This window comes from Leucoraja erinacea, chromosome 21, assembly GCF_028641065.1.
Source record: "Leucoraja erinacea ecotype New England chromosome 21, Leri_hhj_1, whole genome shotgun sequence".
Taxonomy (NCBI): Eukaryota; Metazoa; Chordata; class Chondrichthyes; order Rajiformes; family Rajidae; genus Leucoraja; species Leucoraja erinaceus.
The window spans coordinates 18,582,915-18,602,844 of NC_073397.1; the positions used below are offsets into that span (position 1 = coordinate 18,582,915).

General features: G+C 40.4%; 1 protein-coding gene across 2 annotated transcripts in view; it reads left to right on the forward strand.

Annotated features, from left to right (window-relative positions):
* The window catches only part of unm_sa1614 (un-named sa1614), an 89,689-nt gene that overhangs the window by 36,819 nt on the left and 32,940 nt on the right, over nt 1–19,930 (forward strand). For both annotated transcript variants that reach the window (XM_055652284.1, XM_055652283.1), the window contains exons 6-11: nt 134–263; nt 3,839–3,924; nt 12,183–12,258; nt 14,642–14,728; nt 15,414–15,514; nt 19,820–19,889. In XM_055652284.1, coding sequence (XP_055508259.1) covers nt 134–263; nt 3,839–3,924; nt 12,183–12,258; nt 14,642–14,728; nt 15,414–15,514; nt 19,820–19,889 — 550 coding nt within the window. The remainder of the gene's footprint in view (nt 1–133; nt 264–3,838; nt 3,925–12,182; nt 12,259–14,641; nt 14,729–15,413; nt 15,515–19,819; nt 19,890–19,930) is intronic.

Sequence of the window (19,930 nt, forward strand, 5' to 3'; positions counted from 1 at the left end):
GGCACCTTCTAAACCCATGATCCCAACCACCAGGATGGTTAAGCACTCATGGCGTACATACTTGCATCACCTGTGAGTAACCTTTTAAAATAAGATAAGTTTGTCACTTGAATGCATTCTCTTTGTTTGACAGTACCAAAATTGAAAAAGAGAAAAGAGAACTTGCAAAGCAGTACGGAATGGTTCGAATTGAGGTAACCGGAGGTGAAATAGCAGAGGAAATGGAAAAAGAACGGAGGATGTTTCAGCTACAGATGTGTGAGGTTGGTGAGAATTTCTGATGCAGCTATTTTACGGTTCAGAGAAGGTGACATTGAAACAGAAAGCCCCCCGCTACTTGTTGTGTTTGGCTTAATGCAATGATCAAGTGAGAAATCATTTACAAGGCTGACTTCAGTCATCATATATCTATGTAATTGATTTCCAGGAGATTCTGCCATTTTTCCTGAATTGCAGCCTGTTCAATATCATCTAGATATTTATGGAATTTTTCCTGATAAATTATCTTTCAAATGTGTCACCTGTTCATTCAAAATAATTAATAATCACTGTGGATTAGTTTTGCCCAACACAATATTATTTAAGAAGACACAAAGTGCTGGAATAACTCAGCGGGTCAGACAGCATCTCAGGAGAACATGGATAGGTGACGTTCCTGGGTCAGGAGTCTTCTTCAGATTGAAAAAGGGTCCCAACTCAGAACCTGAGTGTTCTTCAGGGATGCTGAGTTACGACAGCACTTTGTGTGTTCCTTTGTAAACCAGCAATGACAACCAGCATCTGCAGTTCCTTGATTATACAATATTATTTCAATTATCCACAATGACATAATACAAGATATCAACGAGAACCACTTTTCAATGTAAAAGGTATTTCTTGATTTTTTTTTTCCACTCTTTTATTCATAATCTTTATAACAGTTTTGCTGCATGAATAATGGCTCCAAAATTGGTTAAATCGTAATAGTTTTGGGGGCAATCACATATTTTAATACAGCAGTAGTTTGTGGCACCATCAAAAAATGTCAGACTATTTTGATGTTCAATGTTCAGCTCACAAAAGCTAATCTTACAGACTTCATATGATTTTCAAACAGTTGCTGATAAATATGAATTTGACGCTGCAGAAAGTTAGGATTTGTATGTAATGACATATTAACCTTTTAATAACAAGATCTGTGTTCCTGCAATGCCACACATATTTGGAAACCATGAAAAGAACCAACTGGAATTGAGGAGTCTCACTCCTGCAGGTAGTGAATTGTTCCTTGAGATTTTGTCATTTTTATGTCTTTCCCTTCTATTTATTCACTTTTTATTTACCATTTTGTATCTAGTAATTCCAATTCACTATGTGCTCATCATATCTCTGCTCTCAAATTTAATTGCTAAAGGAGATAGTGTTAGTGTGGTGGTTCACCAAAATCGCTGATGCGAGCCATACCATTAGCAGTTTATAAATGGAATAATATTTCATACAACACGGAAACAACAGCTCTGCCCAATTCGTCCATTCCGACCAAGATGCCCCATCCAAGCAAATCCCACCTACCAATGCCTGGCCTACATCCCTCCAAATAGTTCCTATCTATGTACCTGTCCAAATATATTACCAATATTGTTATTGTATCTGCCTCAGCAAATTCATCTGGAAGCTCTGTCCATATACCCACCACCTTCTGTGAGGGAAAACTCTCAGGTTCCTGGTAATTATTTCCCCTCTCACCATAAACCTATGTCCTCTCGCTCTTGATTCCCTTGCTCTGGGAAAAGACTCTGTGTATTTGCTCCATCCATTCCCACCATGATTTTATACACCTCCACACAATCATCTCTCACCTCCTGCGCTCCAAGGGATGAAGTCCTAGACTACAGCCAACCTCTCCCTGTAGTTTAGGCCCTCGAGTCATAGCAGCATCCTTGCAAATCCTCTCCGCACTCTTGCCAACTTAATGGCATCTTTCCTGTAGCAGAGTGACCAATACTGAACGCGGTACAACAAGTGCAGCTGCACCAGTTTCATGTATAACTGTAACATAACACCCCAACTTCTATATTCACTTCCCTGACATATGATGGGCAGGCAGAGGCATTCTTCACCACTCTGTCTACCTATAACACCATTTTCTGGGAATTATGTACGTACTCCTGGAATCCTCAACTAAGACATTCCCCAGGGCCCTACTGTTCACTGTAAGGATTTTACCTCCCAAAATGCAACATCTCAAATTTTGCTGAATCTATCTATATTTGCCACTCCTTGGCCCACTTGCCGAGCTGATCAAGTTCCTATTGTAATTCTTGATAACTATCTTTACTGTCTATTTTAGGTTTGTCATCTGCAAAGATAGTAATCATACCTATTACATTCTCATCCAAATCATTGATAAATCACGCCTGAAGAAGGGTCTCAACCCGAAACGTCACCCATTCCTTCTCTCCAGAGATGCTGTCGGACCTGCTGAGTTACTTGAGCATTTTGGCTTTACCTTCAATTTCAACCAGCATTTGCAATTCTTTCCTACTTATTGATGTGATTGACAAACACCAAATAGCCCAAAACCAATCCTTGAGACACCCCATTAGTCACAAGCCTCCTGGCTGATCCTGTCCTCCTGCTAATTATACATAAACCTTCCCAGTACACTTGAAAACCTGTCCGCCAGGATAATGGTCCTCCTATTATTGTGGTGCAATAATATTTCAGCCTGGAGAGGAAAAAATAATTCAGCTCAGTAGACACATTGTGAAATCTCCCATTCTAGAAAATGCTGACGTATTGTGTTGATACGTCAGCTTGCCTTTAAGGCTTGCCAGTAGTATCCACACTAGTATTTTCTCACTTTGGTATTCAGTTCCAGCAATTTGCAATTCACCTTGCTCAGCGAGAAAAGCCAATTATTCTGTGCCACTGGTGTGCTTGTGTACAGGAAATCTAATCATTGTTTGTGTCTTGTTGGGTGTGGGTAGTGCAGATATTTTCAGAGCTGGTTGAAAATTCTGTCTTGAGCTCAGCCAGAAAGTCCACAATTATCTGTAGACAGAAGAAATTAATGCGACTGAAAGGATGTCATTATACCTTTTGAATCTTCGTGTAATAACAAACATTTTACAAGATCATCTTAATTGTTTTTTATTCTTGACAATCTCATCAGATTTTTGGAAGATCATTTCTGTTTCCACATGCTTTGTACAAAAGCTGGAGTCTTCTCTTCTACCCTTGTTAATAATTTTTATTTTTCCACTAGCTCAGTCGTCCACTGATGACTAATTTTCCTTCACTGTTGATTGTTATTGAAATTTTCCAGGAATCTTTCTGTGACAAATGCAGTTTTTCACTGCCAGGTTTACTTTCCTGCTTGAAGATATAATGGTTCAGCGGTGGTGCCAAATAATGCTAAGTTGGCTACCTTTCTCTTTGTCAACACGTCATTTTTATTTCTATAAACAATTATATCAAATTGTTGATTTTAATCAAATTTTCTAACAACATTGCTGCCAAAGAATACCTGACATTTTTACTGTCAGCAACAATAATTTTTTGTGGCATATTACAATAAACAGATACAATATAGATGTGCTTCAATGTATTTGGGCTTCTTAGTTACGTTAACATGGTGAAAATGTCGGGCAGATACTTTTCCCCAAAATCAATAGTGCTATTCGACCTGCAACATCAGCTGAATTTGTAGCACATGTGCAATAGTATTTGTTGTCTTCCTCTGAAACAACTGGCTTTTAAGAACCTTAAAACACAGCCACTCACAAAGTAATCGATTTCTTGAAGGGAGTAAAGGAAGTATAATTTATGCATTGTTTTTGTTTTGGTTTATCTTTAGTATCTGATAAAAGTGAATGAGATAAAGACGAAAAAAGGAGTGGACTTACTGCAGAACTTCACCAGCTATTGCCATGCACAGTTTATGTAAGAATCAACTGTTTTTATTTTCATGATTTTATCCTATTCATAGGTACACTTCTGGACTGATTAAATAATGTTTAGGGCTGAAATTGTATTGTGTAAGGAGATAGATGTGTGGGTCATAATGACATATATCTGAGTTTCTGGTAAGCATGGAGCAGTGCCACAAAGCTTATTCTGTTTCAGCACTACTTACCAATGTCATCTCGGCAAGCCACAGGATGATTAGTTCAGAAAAGAAGATTGCTGTACTGAATTTAGTCGAGGAGTTCATGGGTACTGCGAATTGAGGCACTTGGTTGCCAGAGTGTAGTGAACCTTACAATGAGAAAGAGTTTTTAAAAAACCCCATAAAATGCTGTAGTAATGCAGCAGGCCAGGCAGCATCCCTGGAGAACATGGATAGGTGACCTTTTGGGTTGGGACCCTTCTTTTTTTTTTTTTTTGTTTTTTTTTTTGTTTTTTTTTGTTTATTTTATTAGAAGTTAATACAGTACAAAACAGTACAGTGGAACCTAATTTTAGGTGCCAACTGTGTCATACCGTAATCCATTCTATGTACAACCTCTAGTTTTATGTTTTGAGAAGGAAGTAAGTGAAGTGTGTATATAAAAAAAAGAAAAAGTGGAAAGTAGAAATAGGAGAGAAGGCCCCTTAAAAGAGAAATTTTCGAATCTTTATTCGGAGGTGTAGATCTATCCACGGCATGAACTAAAATCAGCAATCTTTACGGTACCGCTGCATCACATGATTCCAAAAAGTCGATGAAAGGGGACCAACTCCTTAAGAATTGGTCATATTTATCTATTAGTCGGAGTCTCATTTCTTCAAGGCATGCTATGTCCATCATATTCCTAATCCACATTTTAACAGTTGGTGTGGTTGTATTTTTCCAGAATTTAAGTATCAATTTCTTTCCAATTATTAACCCATAATTTAAAAAAATATTTTGGTCTTTATTTAAATTGATATCTTCTACTATTATTCCAAATATAATCCATTCCGTTTTAGGTTCTATTCTTGACTTGAAAAGCTTTGTAAATATATCAAATATATCGCTCCAAAATTTATTCAACTTTGTACATCCTACAAATTAATGTGTTATATTAGCGTTTTGAAACAAACATTTATCGCATCTGGGAGAAATGTTTGGATAAAATTTATTCAACTTTGCTTTTGAATAATATAGTCTATGTAATAATTTGAATTGAATTAAATTATGTCTTGCATTAATAGAACAATTATGTGTGTTCATCAGATACTTTTCCCATCTATCCTTCGAGATCTTTATCATTAGCTCATGTTCCCAATCTTCTCTTAGTGCTTCTGTTGAGGGTAATTCTCTATTTAATATATTATTATAAAAGTATGATATTAGTTTTTGTGAATCAGCCTTAATATTCATTGCTTCTTCTAAAGGGTCTAAAAATATAGTTTGAAATCTATGTGTATATTTCTTCATAAAGTCACATATCTGTATTTATTTAAAATATTGATTATCCTTCAGTTTAAATTTTAATTTTAAATGTTGAAATGATAACAGTTTGCCCAATTCATACAGGGTTGGGACCCTTCTTCATTCTTCAGACCTCTTTAGGGAAGTGTATGATGTATAGTGTGCCTAAAATAACCTGTACTCGTGGTTCATTTTTGTGGACATAAATAAAAGCCACAGCCAATAATGTAAGTGATAAAAAATTATTCAATAGGAAATCTGAGATACCCCGGGAAGTGCAAGAGGATTTAAAGGATTCAAATGAAGCTGATAACATTGCTGATACATAAATACATAGAACATAGGTGCAGGAGTAGGCCATTCGGCCCCTCGCCAGCTCAGCCATTCATAGAAACGGAAAATAGGTGCAGGAGTAGGCCATTCGGCCCTTCGAGCCTGCACCGCCATTCAATATGATCATGGCTGATCATCCAACTCAGTATCCTGTACCTGCCTTCTCTCCATACCCCCTGATCCCTTTAGCCACAAGGACCTCATCTAACTCCCTCTTAAATATAACCAATGAACTGGCCACAGCTACCTTCTGTGGCAAAGAGTTCCAGAGATTCACCACTCTCTGTGTGAAAAAATGTTTTTCTCATCTCAGACCTAAAGGATTTCCCCTCTATCCTTGAACTGTAACCCCTTGTCCTGGACTTCCCCAACATCGGGAACAATCTTCCTGCATCTAGCCTGTCCAACCCCTTAAGAATTTTGTAAGTTTCTATAAGATCCCCCCTCAATCTTCTAAATTCTAGCGAGTACAAGCCGAGTCTATTTAGTCTTTCTTCATATGAAAGTCCTGACATCCCAGGAATCAGTCTGGTGAACCTTCTCTGTACTCCCTCTATGGCAAGAATGTCTTTCCTCAGATTTGGAGACCAAAACTGCACACAATACTCCAGGTGTGGTCTCACCAATACCCTGTACAACTGCAGTAGAACCTCCCTGCTCCTATACTCAAATCCTTTTGCTATGAATGCTAACATACCATTCGCTTTCTTCACTGCCTACTGCACCTGCATGCCTACTTTCAATGACTGGTGTACCATGACACCCAGGTCTCGTTGCATCTCCCCTTTTCCTAATCGGCCTGTTTTTGCCACCAAAGTGGATAACCTCACATTTATCCACATTATACTGCATCTGCCATGCATTTTCCCACTCACCCAGCCTATCCAAGTCACCTTGCAGCCTCCTAGCATCCTCCTCACAGCTAACACTACCCCCCAGCTTCGTGTCATCCGCAAACTTGGAGATGTTGCATTCAATTCCCTCGTCCAAATCATTAATATATATTGTAAATAGCTGGGGTCCCAGCACTGAGCCTTGCGGTACCCCACTAGTCACTGCCTGCCATTGTGAAAAGGACCCGTTTACTCCTACTCTTGGCTTCCTGTTTGCTAGCCAGATCTCTATCCACATCAATACTGAACCCCCAATACCATGTGCTTTAAGTTTGTATACTAATCTCTTATGTGGGACCTTGTCGAAAGCCTTCTGAAAGTCCAGATATAACACATCCACTGGTTCTCCCTTGTCCACTCTACTACTTACATCCTCAAAAAATTCTATAAGATTCGTCAGACAAGATTTACCTTTCGTAAATCCATGCTGACTTTGTCCAATGATTTCACCACTTTCCAAATGTGCTGCTATCCCAACTTTAATAACTGACTCTAGCAGTTTCCCCACTACCGATGTTGACCAACTGGTCTGTAATTCCCCGTTTTCTCTCTCCCTCCCTTTTTAAAAAGTGGGGTTACATTAGCTACCCTCCAATCCTCAGGAACTACTCCAGAATCTAAAGAGAATTCAATGTGATCATGGCTGATCATCCACAATCAGTACCTCATTCCTGTCTTCCCCCCATATCCCCGATTCCGCTAGCCATTTTAATTCCTTCATCTAAATCATTAATATATATTAAGAATAGTTGCGGTCCCAACACCGAGACTTGCGGCACCCCACTAATCACTACCTGCCATTCTGAAAGGGAACTGTTAATTCGTACTCTTTGTTTCCTATCTGCCAACCAATTTTCTATTCATATCAATACCCTACCCCCAATACCATGTGTTATAATTTTGCCCACTAATGTGTGTTGCGGGACCTTATCAAAGGCTTTCTGAAAGTCCAGATTCACTACATCCACTTATTCGTTTTACTTGTTACCTCTTCAAAAAATTCCAGAAGATTAGTCAAGCAAGATTTCCCCTTTCGTAAATCCATGCTGACTTGGACCGATCCTGTTACTGCTAACCAAATGCGGTGCTATTACATCTTTAATAATTTACGCCAGCCTCTTCCCCACCGATATCAGGCTAACTGGTCAATAATTCCCTGCTTTCTCTCTCCCTCCTTTCTTAAAAAGTTGGATAACACTAGCTATCCTCCAATCCACAGGAACTGAATCAGAATCTACAGAACATTGGAAAATGATCACCAATGCGTCCACGATTTCCAGAGCCACCTCCATGAGTACCCTGGGATGCAAAACACCAGGCCCTGGGGATTTATCAGCCTTCAATCCCATCAGTCTTCCCAACACCATTTCCTGCCTAATGTGACTTTCCTTCAGTTCCTCCGGCACCCTAGATCCTCTGTCTCCTTGTACATCTGGGAGATTGTTTGTGTCTTCCTTAGTGAAGACAGAACCAAAGTACCTGTTCAACTCGTCTGCCATTTCCTTGTTCCCCATAATAAATTCGCCTGTTTCTGTCTTCATGGGACCCACATTTGTCTTCACTAATCTTTTCATTTTCACATACCTAAAGACGCTTTTACTCTCCTCCTTTATATTCTTGCCTTCGTACTTCATATTTTCTGCCCGTATTGCCTTTTTAGTTACGTTCTGTTGTGCTTTAAACATTTTCTAATCCTCTGGCTTCCCGCTCATCTTTGCGACTTCTCTTTTCGATTTATACTGTCCTTGACTTCCCTTGTCAATCACAGTTGCCTCGTAATCCCCTTAGAATCTTTCCTCCTCTTTGGAATGAAATGATTCTGCATCTTCTGGATTATTCCCAGAATTTCTTGCCATTGCTGTTCCACCGTCAACCCTGCCAGGGCCCTTTTCCAGTCAACTTTGGCCAGCTCCTCCCTCGTGCTTCCATGGTCCCCTTTGTTCAACTGCAATACTGACACTTCTAATGTTACCATCTCCCTCTAAAATTGCAGATTAAAACATATCATGATCACTACCTCCTGATGGTTCCTTTACCTTGAGTTCCCTTATCAAATCTGGTTCATTGCACAACACTAAATCCAGAATTGCCTTCTCCCTGGTAGGTTCCAGTACAAGTTGCTCTAAGAATCCATCTTGGAGGCACTCCACAAACTCCCTTTCTTGGGGTCCAGTACCAACCTGATTTTCTCAGTCTACCTGCATATTGAAATCTCCCATAACCACCGTAGCATTATCTTTGTTACATGCCAATTTTAACTCCTGATGCAACTTGCACCCTTTATCCAGGCTAATGTTTGGGGGCCTGTAGATAACTCCCATTAGGGTCTTTTTACCGTTACAATTTCTCAGTTCTATCCACAATTACTACATCTTCTGATTCTATGTCACCCCTCGCAAAGGACTGAATTTCATTCCTTACCAACAGAGCTACTCCACCCCCTCTGCCCACCTGTCTATCTTTTCGATAGGACGTATACCCCTGATTATTCAGTTCCCAGCTCCAATCCTCTTGCAGCCATGTCTCTGTAATTTTCACAACATCATACCTACCAATCTCTAACTGAGCCCCAAACTCATCTACTTTATTTCTTATACTTCACGCATTCATATATAACACTTTTAATTCGGTATTCACCTTCCCTCTCACACCGGTTCCTATTTTCACTTAACCTTACTCTCTTATCCCTACTTGAACTTTCCATCCCATTAATTAGGGTACCTTTTGTAACTTTATCTGCACTCTCTTTCCCTGTAACTCCATCCTTATACTTCCAATTTGTCGACCCCCCCCCCCCCCCCCCCCCCCCCCCCCCCCCCCCCCCCCCCCCCGAATCCACCCTTGTAGCACTAGCAAATCTGCCTGTCAGAATGTTGGCCCCCTCCAGTTAAGGTGCAACTCGTCGCTTTTGTACAGGTCACCCCTACCCCCAGAAGAGATCCCAGTGGTCTATAAATCGAAATCCCTGCTCCCTGCACCAGTTCCTCAGCCACACATGCAGATCCCCTATCTCCCTGTTCCTGCCCTCACCAGCACGAGTAACTGGAAGCAAACCAGAGATAACCACCCTAGAAGTCCTGCTTTCCAGCCTTCTTTCTAAATCTCTAAACTCACGTTGCAGAACCTCCTTCCTCTTCTTCCCGACGCCGTTTGTGCTGATATGCACAACCACGTCCGGCTGCTCCCATTTCCCCCTTGAGGATGCTCAGCAATCGATCCGACACGTCTTGGGAGGCAACACACCATCCTCGAGTCTCGCCTGTTGCCACAGAATCTCCTGTCCGCACCTCTCACTATTGAGTCACCTACCACTACGGCGTTACCTGATGTAGGTCTCTCCGGTTGAGCCACAGCGCCAGGATTTGATTGAAAGACATATCCGTCACTCGGACTGGAAGATAGCACCTTTCATTGATGATCAAATTCTCACACAAGTTTTACACTAGCAATTTCCCTTCCCATTTAAAATAAAATGGTATACCAGTACAAAAGAATAGTTACTCTATTTTTTGAAATGTAAGCATTTTTGTGTCAGTTACAGTGGCCCCAGAAAAACAATATGGCATTGCAAAATTATCACAGATGCTGGAGGTGGTTTTGGCCCACCATTAGTGGTATTATATTAAGGTGTTATATTTCGGTTGGCTAACAGATTGCTAGCCTTAATTGTAAAAAGGATACATTTGTACAAACTAGAAATGCCTGGTGGAACTCTTAAACATTTAAATTAGCCATTTTAAATTTAAATTACTTCAGCTTGTAAAAACATAAAATTGGATGGTCTGTGGTTTGTCTGGCGGTTCATATTATTCTCCCGAGATATATCTAGAGGGCAGAACACTCAAGGGCCTGCTGCCAAAGTTGAATCTCATTAGATATGAATGATGGTTTGGAGCTGGGTCTGTAATATTGTCAAACTGATTCTGTGCCAAGATATTATACATACTAATCCGCAGCTGGAAGTTGCTGAAAGGAATATAAAGCAGCGAGATCTAAATTATGTTGTCCATTCCCATGTCAATTTCTTGCTACTACACCTGATGTTGTTATTAGAACATCCATTAAATTTTACTGTTGAAAGAGAGCAGGCTATCTCATTAATGTTGGATTTGGGATTTTTCCACCATGCCTATATGCCTAGAACATGCATTTCAACAGCCTGGTTGTGCTAAATGAGCAGAACACTTCATAAAATCATAAGACATAGGAGCAGAATTAAGCCACTTGGTCCATCGAGCCCGCTCTGCCATTCGATCATGGCTGCTCTATTTTTCCATCTCCTGCCTACTTCCTGTAACCTTTGATTCCCTTACTAATTAAGAACCTATCAATCTCCACTTTAAAAATACCCAATGGCTTGGCCTCCAGAGCTGTCTGTGGCAATAAATTGCACACATTCATCACCCTCTGGCTAAAGAAATTCCTTCTCATCTCCATTCTAAATGCATGTCCTTTCATTCTGAGACTGTGGCCCTCTGGTCCTGGACTCTTCCACTACTGGAAACATCCCCTCCACATCCACTATCCAAGCCTTTCATTATTCGGTAGGTATTAATGAGATCCCCCCCCTCATCTTTGGCCTAATGTCAGTTCAAAGGTCAGCAAAAAAGTTAATTTGCTTAAAGAAATTGTTATTGAAGTTTCCTCCCTTAAATCATTAAAGCTTCACCTGTATGATTAAGCAGACAGTTGCACACAACATGTTGGCTCATGAAAAGTTAGTTGTGTCGTTAAGGGACTCTGTCCATGGTAGCCTCTGGCTGAGGGAAAGTGAAGGTGTTGGGGAAAGGGGGTCGGGTTTGTATTTACAGCGAGTGGTAACAGCAGAAGATGAAGGAGATGGAGAAACCCCTCCCCACCCCTGAAACAATGATGGGCAATTGAACCCATGTCATGGGGAGCACAAGCCATTATGAAGATGGCATCATCAGGACCACAGATGAAGGCATCTGTGCACAGATGTTTTGAACTATTCTCAGCCTTATTGGCAATGACATTAATGCATTAAAATGACAGTGAAGATTTAGAAAATATAAAACAATATTCCAGTGGAGACACTTTTTAAATCATCCATGAGATATTTCTTATTTTGTCATGAATTAAGGTTATTAATTGTCAGTATGTGTTCCAATTATTGTTGTTATGTAATTAACCCATGCCATGAATACTGATTACATTATAATGTACACATATTTCATTAAATATGCTGAGTTTAACAAATACACTTATAAAGTAATAGTGCAGACATAATGAAGTTAAATGAAGAAATGTAAACTATTAACTTGAAACATAACTTGGTGGTAGTTTGTCCTCAATTGGATGTGCTGAAAATGTTCATTTGTGTGCATGTGCTGAAAATGCTCACTTAGGCAGGAGAGGGGAAAATGTTCATTTATATTAAATGCCTTTTGAAAATTTAGTTCCATTGACTTGTTGTGGACCTGTAATCACATGCAGCTGAAGACAAATGTAGACCCTGGAAGTCTGCTATCAATGGAAAAATGTCGATGTTGGAAAGTCTAATGATATTAGTCTAATATTTAAAAACAATGATGAGGCTTTACTGTCATTGGTTACAGATTCTTTCAAGAAGGCTTGAAAACAGCTGAAAAGATTAGGCATTACGTTGAAATGCTTGCAGCAGATTTACAGAACGTGAGTACACTATACAATGTTCCAGTTCACCTGACCCTGTATTACATCATGATCAACAGTGTTGATTGATTACAATATAATTAGAGACGTTGTTTAGGCTTGCATGAAATGAAGAGAACAGCTCAGTAAGCATAATAAGCAAAATAAGGGAAAATACAACAATGTTTTATAAAGACAAATGGTAAGAGGAATGACTGGCGCCCAATAAAAGCCTTTGAAATAGAGAAGTAAAACATGGATAAGGTCCAAATGTGTCTGTGCCTGTCTTCACAGAAGGATGGGGGGGGGGGGGGGGGGGGGGGGGGGGTTGAATCCAGAATGTGATAAATGTGAAAATTTGGAGAATGGAAATATTAAGATATTTCCATCTTTTAAAATAGGTATATCATTAAACCCACATAAATTATAATAGAGTCTATAAAGAAAATGAAAAAAAGGAAATGGTGGATGTTCTACCCATCATTTTGTGGTTTGTATGTAATTATCTAAGTGAGTAACATATTTTGGGGATTTAGTGACGTCAAGTATACATATATGCATCATGTGGAGGGAGTTCCTTCCTATTAGAGTCAGAATAAGCACCTTTGTTTGAAGCTCCTGAGTCATGCAGCTGTTGTCAGAAATATAAGTTACCAACAGCATCAGTTGCCCACCTTGATATATATATTGCAATTAGTGACAAAATTTGATAAAGATTAAAAAAGAATTGAGCAGAAAAACAGTAAAAAATATTCACAGCCCTAATCTTAGAGCTGATGTATGGATACTACGTAGCTGTAAGGGAAAACAGCCAAAGATGGGCCCAGATGGTTCACTCTCTTTACTATAGGTTTAGAAGGTTCATTTTTCAAAGGACTACATGGGTCAGATTAAAGGCAGACATGGAGAACAGCAGACAACAATGTTTGATTGATAGATAGCCAAAGTCTACCTGAATTATATACCCTCTGTTCTACAGCTGGGAAAACAAACCTAGTCACCCCAGTCTCTCCAACCCAGCAACATCCTGGTGATTCTCCACTGCACACTCTCCAGTGAATCACATCTTTCCTACAGTTAGGGGACCAGAGCCTCATGCAGTGCTCCAACTGAGAATAATCTGTCTGCTAACATAAACTGCAGGTGCTAGTTTACAAAATGACTTACAAATAACCGCTCTATCTTTGTATTCAATGCCCTGACTAATTAAGGCCAGTATCCCTTATGTCGTCTTAAGCATGATTAGCTACCTGCACTACTACCTTCAAGGATCTTTGAACTTGTAAACTAAGATCCGTCTGCTCCTCTGTATTCCCAAGGATTCTACTCTTTGTAGTGCGTGCCCTAGTCTCCTTAGCCCACTGAGGCATCAAATTCCTTCTTATTATGGAGGTTTGCACTACACTTCCACCTCCCCTTTTGTTGAATCGTCCAATTACTAAGTCAATTTTTACTATTGCTGATTAGTTTTTATTCAGGATCTCACCTATAGACCCTGACTCCAGAGATAATAGTAGTTTAGGAAGAGTGGGTATTTTTCTCAATTCTCACTGAATCAATATTATCAAAAAGATATTTAAAGGTTTTTCATGCGGTGACTATGAAATTTCACATAACAATTAATTACAGCCCATTGTGACCACATTTAAGAAGGATGTCAAAGCTTGGAAGAGAGTGCAAAAGAGGTTTACTGTAATATATTTTCAGAGTGACTGACTTCATTTATGCAGAGAGACTGGGGTTATTGTCATTTGAGTGGGCAAGGACACAATATGGATATTTAAAATCAGCTATAAGTTTGACAGGAAAGAAGAAAAAATTACTTCCAGCAATACAAAGCTTGGTAACCATAGGATACAGATTGCATATAATTGAAACATTGACAAGAGCAGCACAGCTGGTAGAGCTGCTGCCTCACAATGCCAAAGACCCAGTTTAACCCTGACCTCGGGTACTGTCTGAGTGGAGCTTGAATGTTCTCCCTGTGACCACGTGGGTTTGCTCTGGGTGCTCCGGTTTCCTCCCAAATCCCAAAGACGTGCATGTTTGCAGACTCGGTGGGCCGAAGTACCTGATTCCATGCTGTATCTCTAAGCTACACTAAACAAAGCTAAACTGCATGAAATGTTGGAGAATTGGTTAAGTGGTCAGAGGTCAGCATGTGTAAATTAATTTTCAGCAAGCTAGGAATTAAAACCTTGATGATTTGGAGTAAAGAACAACAAACACAGGGAAGCCAGTTTAAATGAGTTATTTTATCTTGGCCCAAGTCATATAGTGTTGCCAAAGAATACGCTTTGTTCAGGGAGGAACTGCATGGAATCCCTTGTAAAATGCGTGGGATGAAAAGAACAAATTCCTGATGTGCAGTTTCAATTAAACCATTTGTCTGTCATTGCTCCAGATTAAACAGAACCAGGAGGAGGAAAAGAAGAAGCTATGTAGCCTTCGAGATCAGCTCAAACCAACTTTACAGTTAGACCACAAGGAGGTTTGTCAAATCTGTTCTGTTTATTGAATTGCCATGATATAGATTTGCTTTAATATATAGTGTTCTCATTGTCTAGTAATGCATTGAATATAAAGCTGAGAACACAATTAATTAATATGCTGTTTCCAGATCTAATGAGGGAGGAAAAAGTCAGCTTTGTTCAGTCATGTTGGCGCTCATGTATTATTTAAGTCACATGTGGTGTATGTATCAACGGAATGTGCTGTGGTCTTGGCTGTGTTATGTATAACACTTACCTGCAATTATATGCAATTTTATTGCTTAATTAAGAAATAAATATTAACATTATAAATATTACAAAGACCCTACTGCTCAGATCAGATACTATAACCCCTGAAACTACAAAGAAACTTGAAAAATTGATGAATAGCTCAAATGAAAATTTAATCTTGACATTATGGGTATGCCATCTAGATTTCTACTTTACAATGGGATGAATTTCTCATTATTAGTTAAATCAGCCCTTGTTTTAATCATTTTATTTATTTTCTATTCTTTTCAAGCAAAGTTTTCGTACATATTATTTCCAGCATATGTTCTGCAAGAACATGTTCAATAATAATAAACTCTGCTTATTTGTGAAGTGCACAAGCAAAGTTTTGAACACCATGACCAAGGGACTTTCACCGATGTTGTCATTTGTTTATGATTTCTTTTCCTGTAGGATTCTACGAACCGCCAGTCCGTTTACAGTATGCACCAACTTCAGGGCAATAAGCAATATGGTACTGAAAAAGTGGGAATCCTGTACAAGAAAAGTGATGGGTTAGTATGATTGTAATCTCATCTACCTGGAAATCATAGGTCTTACAAGTATTTCACTCCGGTGGGATATGCCTTCAAACTGTGATTTATTTTGTGGTTTAGTCTGCAGCAGTTAGAATTTGTATTTGCCAAAAAGAAATCAAGGAAACTAATTGCTCAGAGTTATAATAGTTAGGAGGACTCGCCCTCTGTAATAATCAAGCTGCTGAGGATATAGACGAGTATTTTTGAATTGCAAAGATCTTGGCTAAGTGACTTCTTATGCTTTTGGGTATTTTATATCTATTGTTGTCATCTAACATAATGTTAATACTCTGGAAACAAATAATATTATCAAGGATTTTGCTGGAATAAAGTCTGGTATGAACATTTGCATGCTCTTCATAAATATTGAACTTTGAACAATGTTTGTTAAGAATAATTCAAGAAGGACTAAGTACTTCAAATTGTTCTCACCTCCCTCTCCTAAAAGGCATTTCAAATGCTGTTTTCAAAATACTCATTTTGCTGCAAGCAATTCTCCTAAATCCACTTTAAAAGACATTTTAACTCTTCTCCACACAGAAATGCTGGCTGTGCCAATAATGCTTACAATAATGCTTTAAAAAAAGTTGCGCCATATCTCATCTTCCTATCCCTCTGCTGCTGATCACTTTGCATCTTTTCGACCAAACTTGATGGGCACAAGGTTAAGCCATATCAGCTTTTAAAACCATGCATCTAACCATGATGAAAAACAGAAGTATCATTCATGTTCTTAAGGTAGACAAAAATGCTGGAGAAACTCAGAGGGTAAGGCAGCATCTATGGAGCGAAGGAATAGGTGACGTTTCGGGTTGAGACCCTTCTTCAGACTGATGTGGGAGTGGAGGGGGGGAGGAGAAGAAAGGAAGAGGCAGAGACAGTGGGCTGTGGGAGAGCTGAGAAGGGGAGGGGGAAGAGGGAGAAAGCAAGGTCTACCTGAAATTGGAGAAGTCAATGTTCATACCGCTGGGGTGCATACTACTCAAGCGAAATATGAGATGCTGCTCATTTGCAGTGGTACTCATTCTGGCCATGTTCTTAATGCTTGTCTTGTGCATGTCTTTGCCTGACCCTGTACTCTGCTTCTCCAATGGGTATTCTGTGGCTAGTAAAAGGCTGTTGTATAACAGGGAAGAAGGCCACAGTTGAGTGTCTTGAGCAATATGGACCAGCTCACTGAGAGGCAATAGTCTAGACCGTCTGGGACACAGACAGCAGAAGAACACTCGTCAAGTAGCAGGGGGATGGGAATGCTGAATACTATTATCCCGAGAGAAGGCAAAACTTTGTAATGAAACCACCGCGTCATGCCAAAGATTGCATCTCAGCGATCCTAGCAATCCTAGCAGGCTGCTAGTGTGTTGTGATACCCTCAAAATGTCACCGAACATCGATATTGAGAGCCACGTCAGGAATAGCTGCCAAGCCACACATCTGGGATTCCACCGTAGCAAGCACATATCCAATGGATTCCTCATGCTCCTGGAGGAGATGAGATATTGATCATCAATGCTGCATAATGGTTGGATCCGCAAGTTAGGCTGAATCTGCAAGTTGAGATGGGCATTATTTACGTTATGGAAAAATTGACTCCAGGCTCCAACCAAAGACATGTGGAAGGTTGGAGCTCGACTCCCCCTCACATTGCTTTATATTTATGGGTAATTTAAGGTATGTCTGCCAATGGACCAACCATTTCATTGTGAATGCTTCCTTCTGTAAAAGCATTCTTCTTAATCTTTAGGGAACGGGGGTTCCCCTCTTCTATTATGGATGAGGCTCTCACCAGGGTCTCCTCTATATCCCGCAGTTCTGCTCTCACTCCCCATACTGCACTCGTAACAAGGACTGAGTCCCCGTTGTCCTCATCTTCCACCGTATCAGCCGTTGCATACAACATATAATCCTCCGACATTTTCGCCACCTTCAACGGGATCCCACCACTGGCCACATTTTCCCATCCCCTCTCCTTTCTGCTTTCCGCAGAGACCGTTCCCTCCATAACTCCCTGGTCAATACGTCCCTTTCCACCCAAACCACCCCCTCCACTTTCCCTTGCAACCGCAGGAAATAATAATAATAATAATGATAATAATAATATATTTTATTGTATTTGGTATGCAGCTTCCATCCGATAATCATAACTTAAACAACTAATTAAATTTAGATACCCCGAGAAACATTTTATATTTAAAAAAAAACAGTAAAACAGTCAAAAGTGCAAATATGTCTGTGCCGGGTCGATGTGCGTGAATACTGTTCATGGGGGTGGGGGGGGGGGGCACTCAGCAGGGCCGGTTCAGAGCAGCGATAGCTCTGGGGATTAAGCTGTTCCTGAGTCTGGAGGTGCGGGCGTAGAAGGCCTTGTCACGTCTGCTTGAAGGTAGGAGTTTGAACAGACTATTAGAAGGGTGTGAGGAGTCTTTGTGGATGCTGACGGCCTTCCTGAGGCACCGTGTGTAGTAGATGGCCTCCAAGGCTGGTAGCTGTGTCCCAATAATCTTCTGCGCTGAAGAGCTATCCTCTCCGCCTCCGTGCAGCTGAGATACCACACAGAGATGCCATGTGTTAGTATGCTCTCTGTGGTGCTGCGGCAAAAGGTTGTCAGCAGCTGTTGGGGCAGACCAGTCTTTTTCAATGTTCTTGGGAAGAACAGTCGTTGCTGTGCCTTCTTGACCAGCGCAGCGGTGTTGGTGGACCATGTAAGGTCCTCTGAAATGTGTGTGCTCAGAAACCTAAAGTTGGACACTCTCTCCACACTGTCCCCATTGATAGAGATTGGGGCGTGTTCCCCATTTTGTGTCCTCCTGAAGCTGATAAATGCTACACTTTACCTCCCCCCTCGACTCCATCTAAGGACCCAAGCAGTCTTTCCGGCTGAGGCAGAGGTTCACATGCACCTCTTCCAACCTCATCTACTGCATCCGCTATTCCAGATGTCAACTTCTCCACATCGGTGAGACCAAGCACAGGCTTGGCGATCGCTTCGCCCAACACCTCCGCTCAGTTTGCAATAACCAACCTGATCTCCCGGTGGCTCAGCACTTCAACTACCCCTCCCATTCCGAATCCGACCTTTCTGTCCTGGGCCTCCTCCATTGCCAGGATGAGGCCCAGTGAAAATTGGAGGAACAGCACCTCATATTTCACTTGGATAGTTTCCAATTCCAGGTAGTCCTTGGTTTCTCCCTCCTTCCCCTCCCCTGCCCAGCTCTCCCACAAGCCTACTGTCTCCGCCTCTTCCTTTCTTTTTCCTCGCCCCTCCCGACATCAGTCAGAAGAAGGGTCTCGACCCGAAATGTTGCCTATTCCTTCCCTCCATAGATGCTGTCTCACCCGCTGAATTTCTCCAGCATTTTTATCTTAACCTAAGAGTATGTGGGTAACAGTTTGAGTTTGTGATCGAGAAGGTGTTGGTTAGCCACCTTCTTGAACCACCATAGTCCTTCCAGAGAAGGTAATCCTACAGATCTAATGGGTAGTGAGTTTTTGGATTTAGAGCTCGCAACAATTTAGGATGGGTAGTATGAACTGATTGAATTAGTGGAAATAAAGTAGTTTCCCTGCTTGAAAAGTCATCAAATATCTTGCAGCCTTGTATCTATCTTTGGGGCTTGATTCCTCGTTTTGACCTTGTTTCTCTTTATGATTGACTCTCTGCCATGGGAACTTAACCAGCACATGTGAAAAGAGGTGTTTGTCCTTCTTTTCATCAACCAGAGCCATGTCAGAGAGGTGGGGTGCCCACAGCAGTCCATTCTCTGTTGCAGCTTTCTTGCCAACTTCCATCACTAAATATAGGCACAAAACAAATACCCAAAGCCATCAAACCGCAATTTTAAATGTATCTCTCTCCACAGCTAGTACCTGATCTGCTGCATATTCCAACAGATTCTGTTTTTATTTTAGATTTCCAGTGTCTACTGTCTTTAGCTTGCTACTTTCCCCTTTAAGAACTGTAGGCATTGTTTAAATTGGCTTTGGCTAGCTTAAACTGATTCTAATCACTCAATAAATTGAAACATGGTCCTGGGCCAATACAATAAATAGCAGTGCTTAGAATGTTCCAACATTTTTTTAATGAGGTTGCAGCAGGAATATTGTGTGCGTTCTGCACCTTGTTAAATGTGCATGGGTCTATTTCACTTCACAATCCCAGCATTCACTTTCTGTGTATACATTTTTTACCCCATTGTTATATAAATGGGTTTGATGATATTTTCTTGATTAAAAAATATTTGAAATTGAGCAGTATTGTTTTATAAATATTTTCTCATTCAGGTTGAGGAAAGTTTGGCAGAAGAGGAAATGTATCGTAAAGAACTGTTACCTCACCATATCGCATGGAACAGTGAGTTTAACATGGGAAATCATCTGTTGTTGATTTTATCT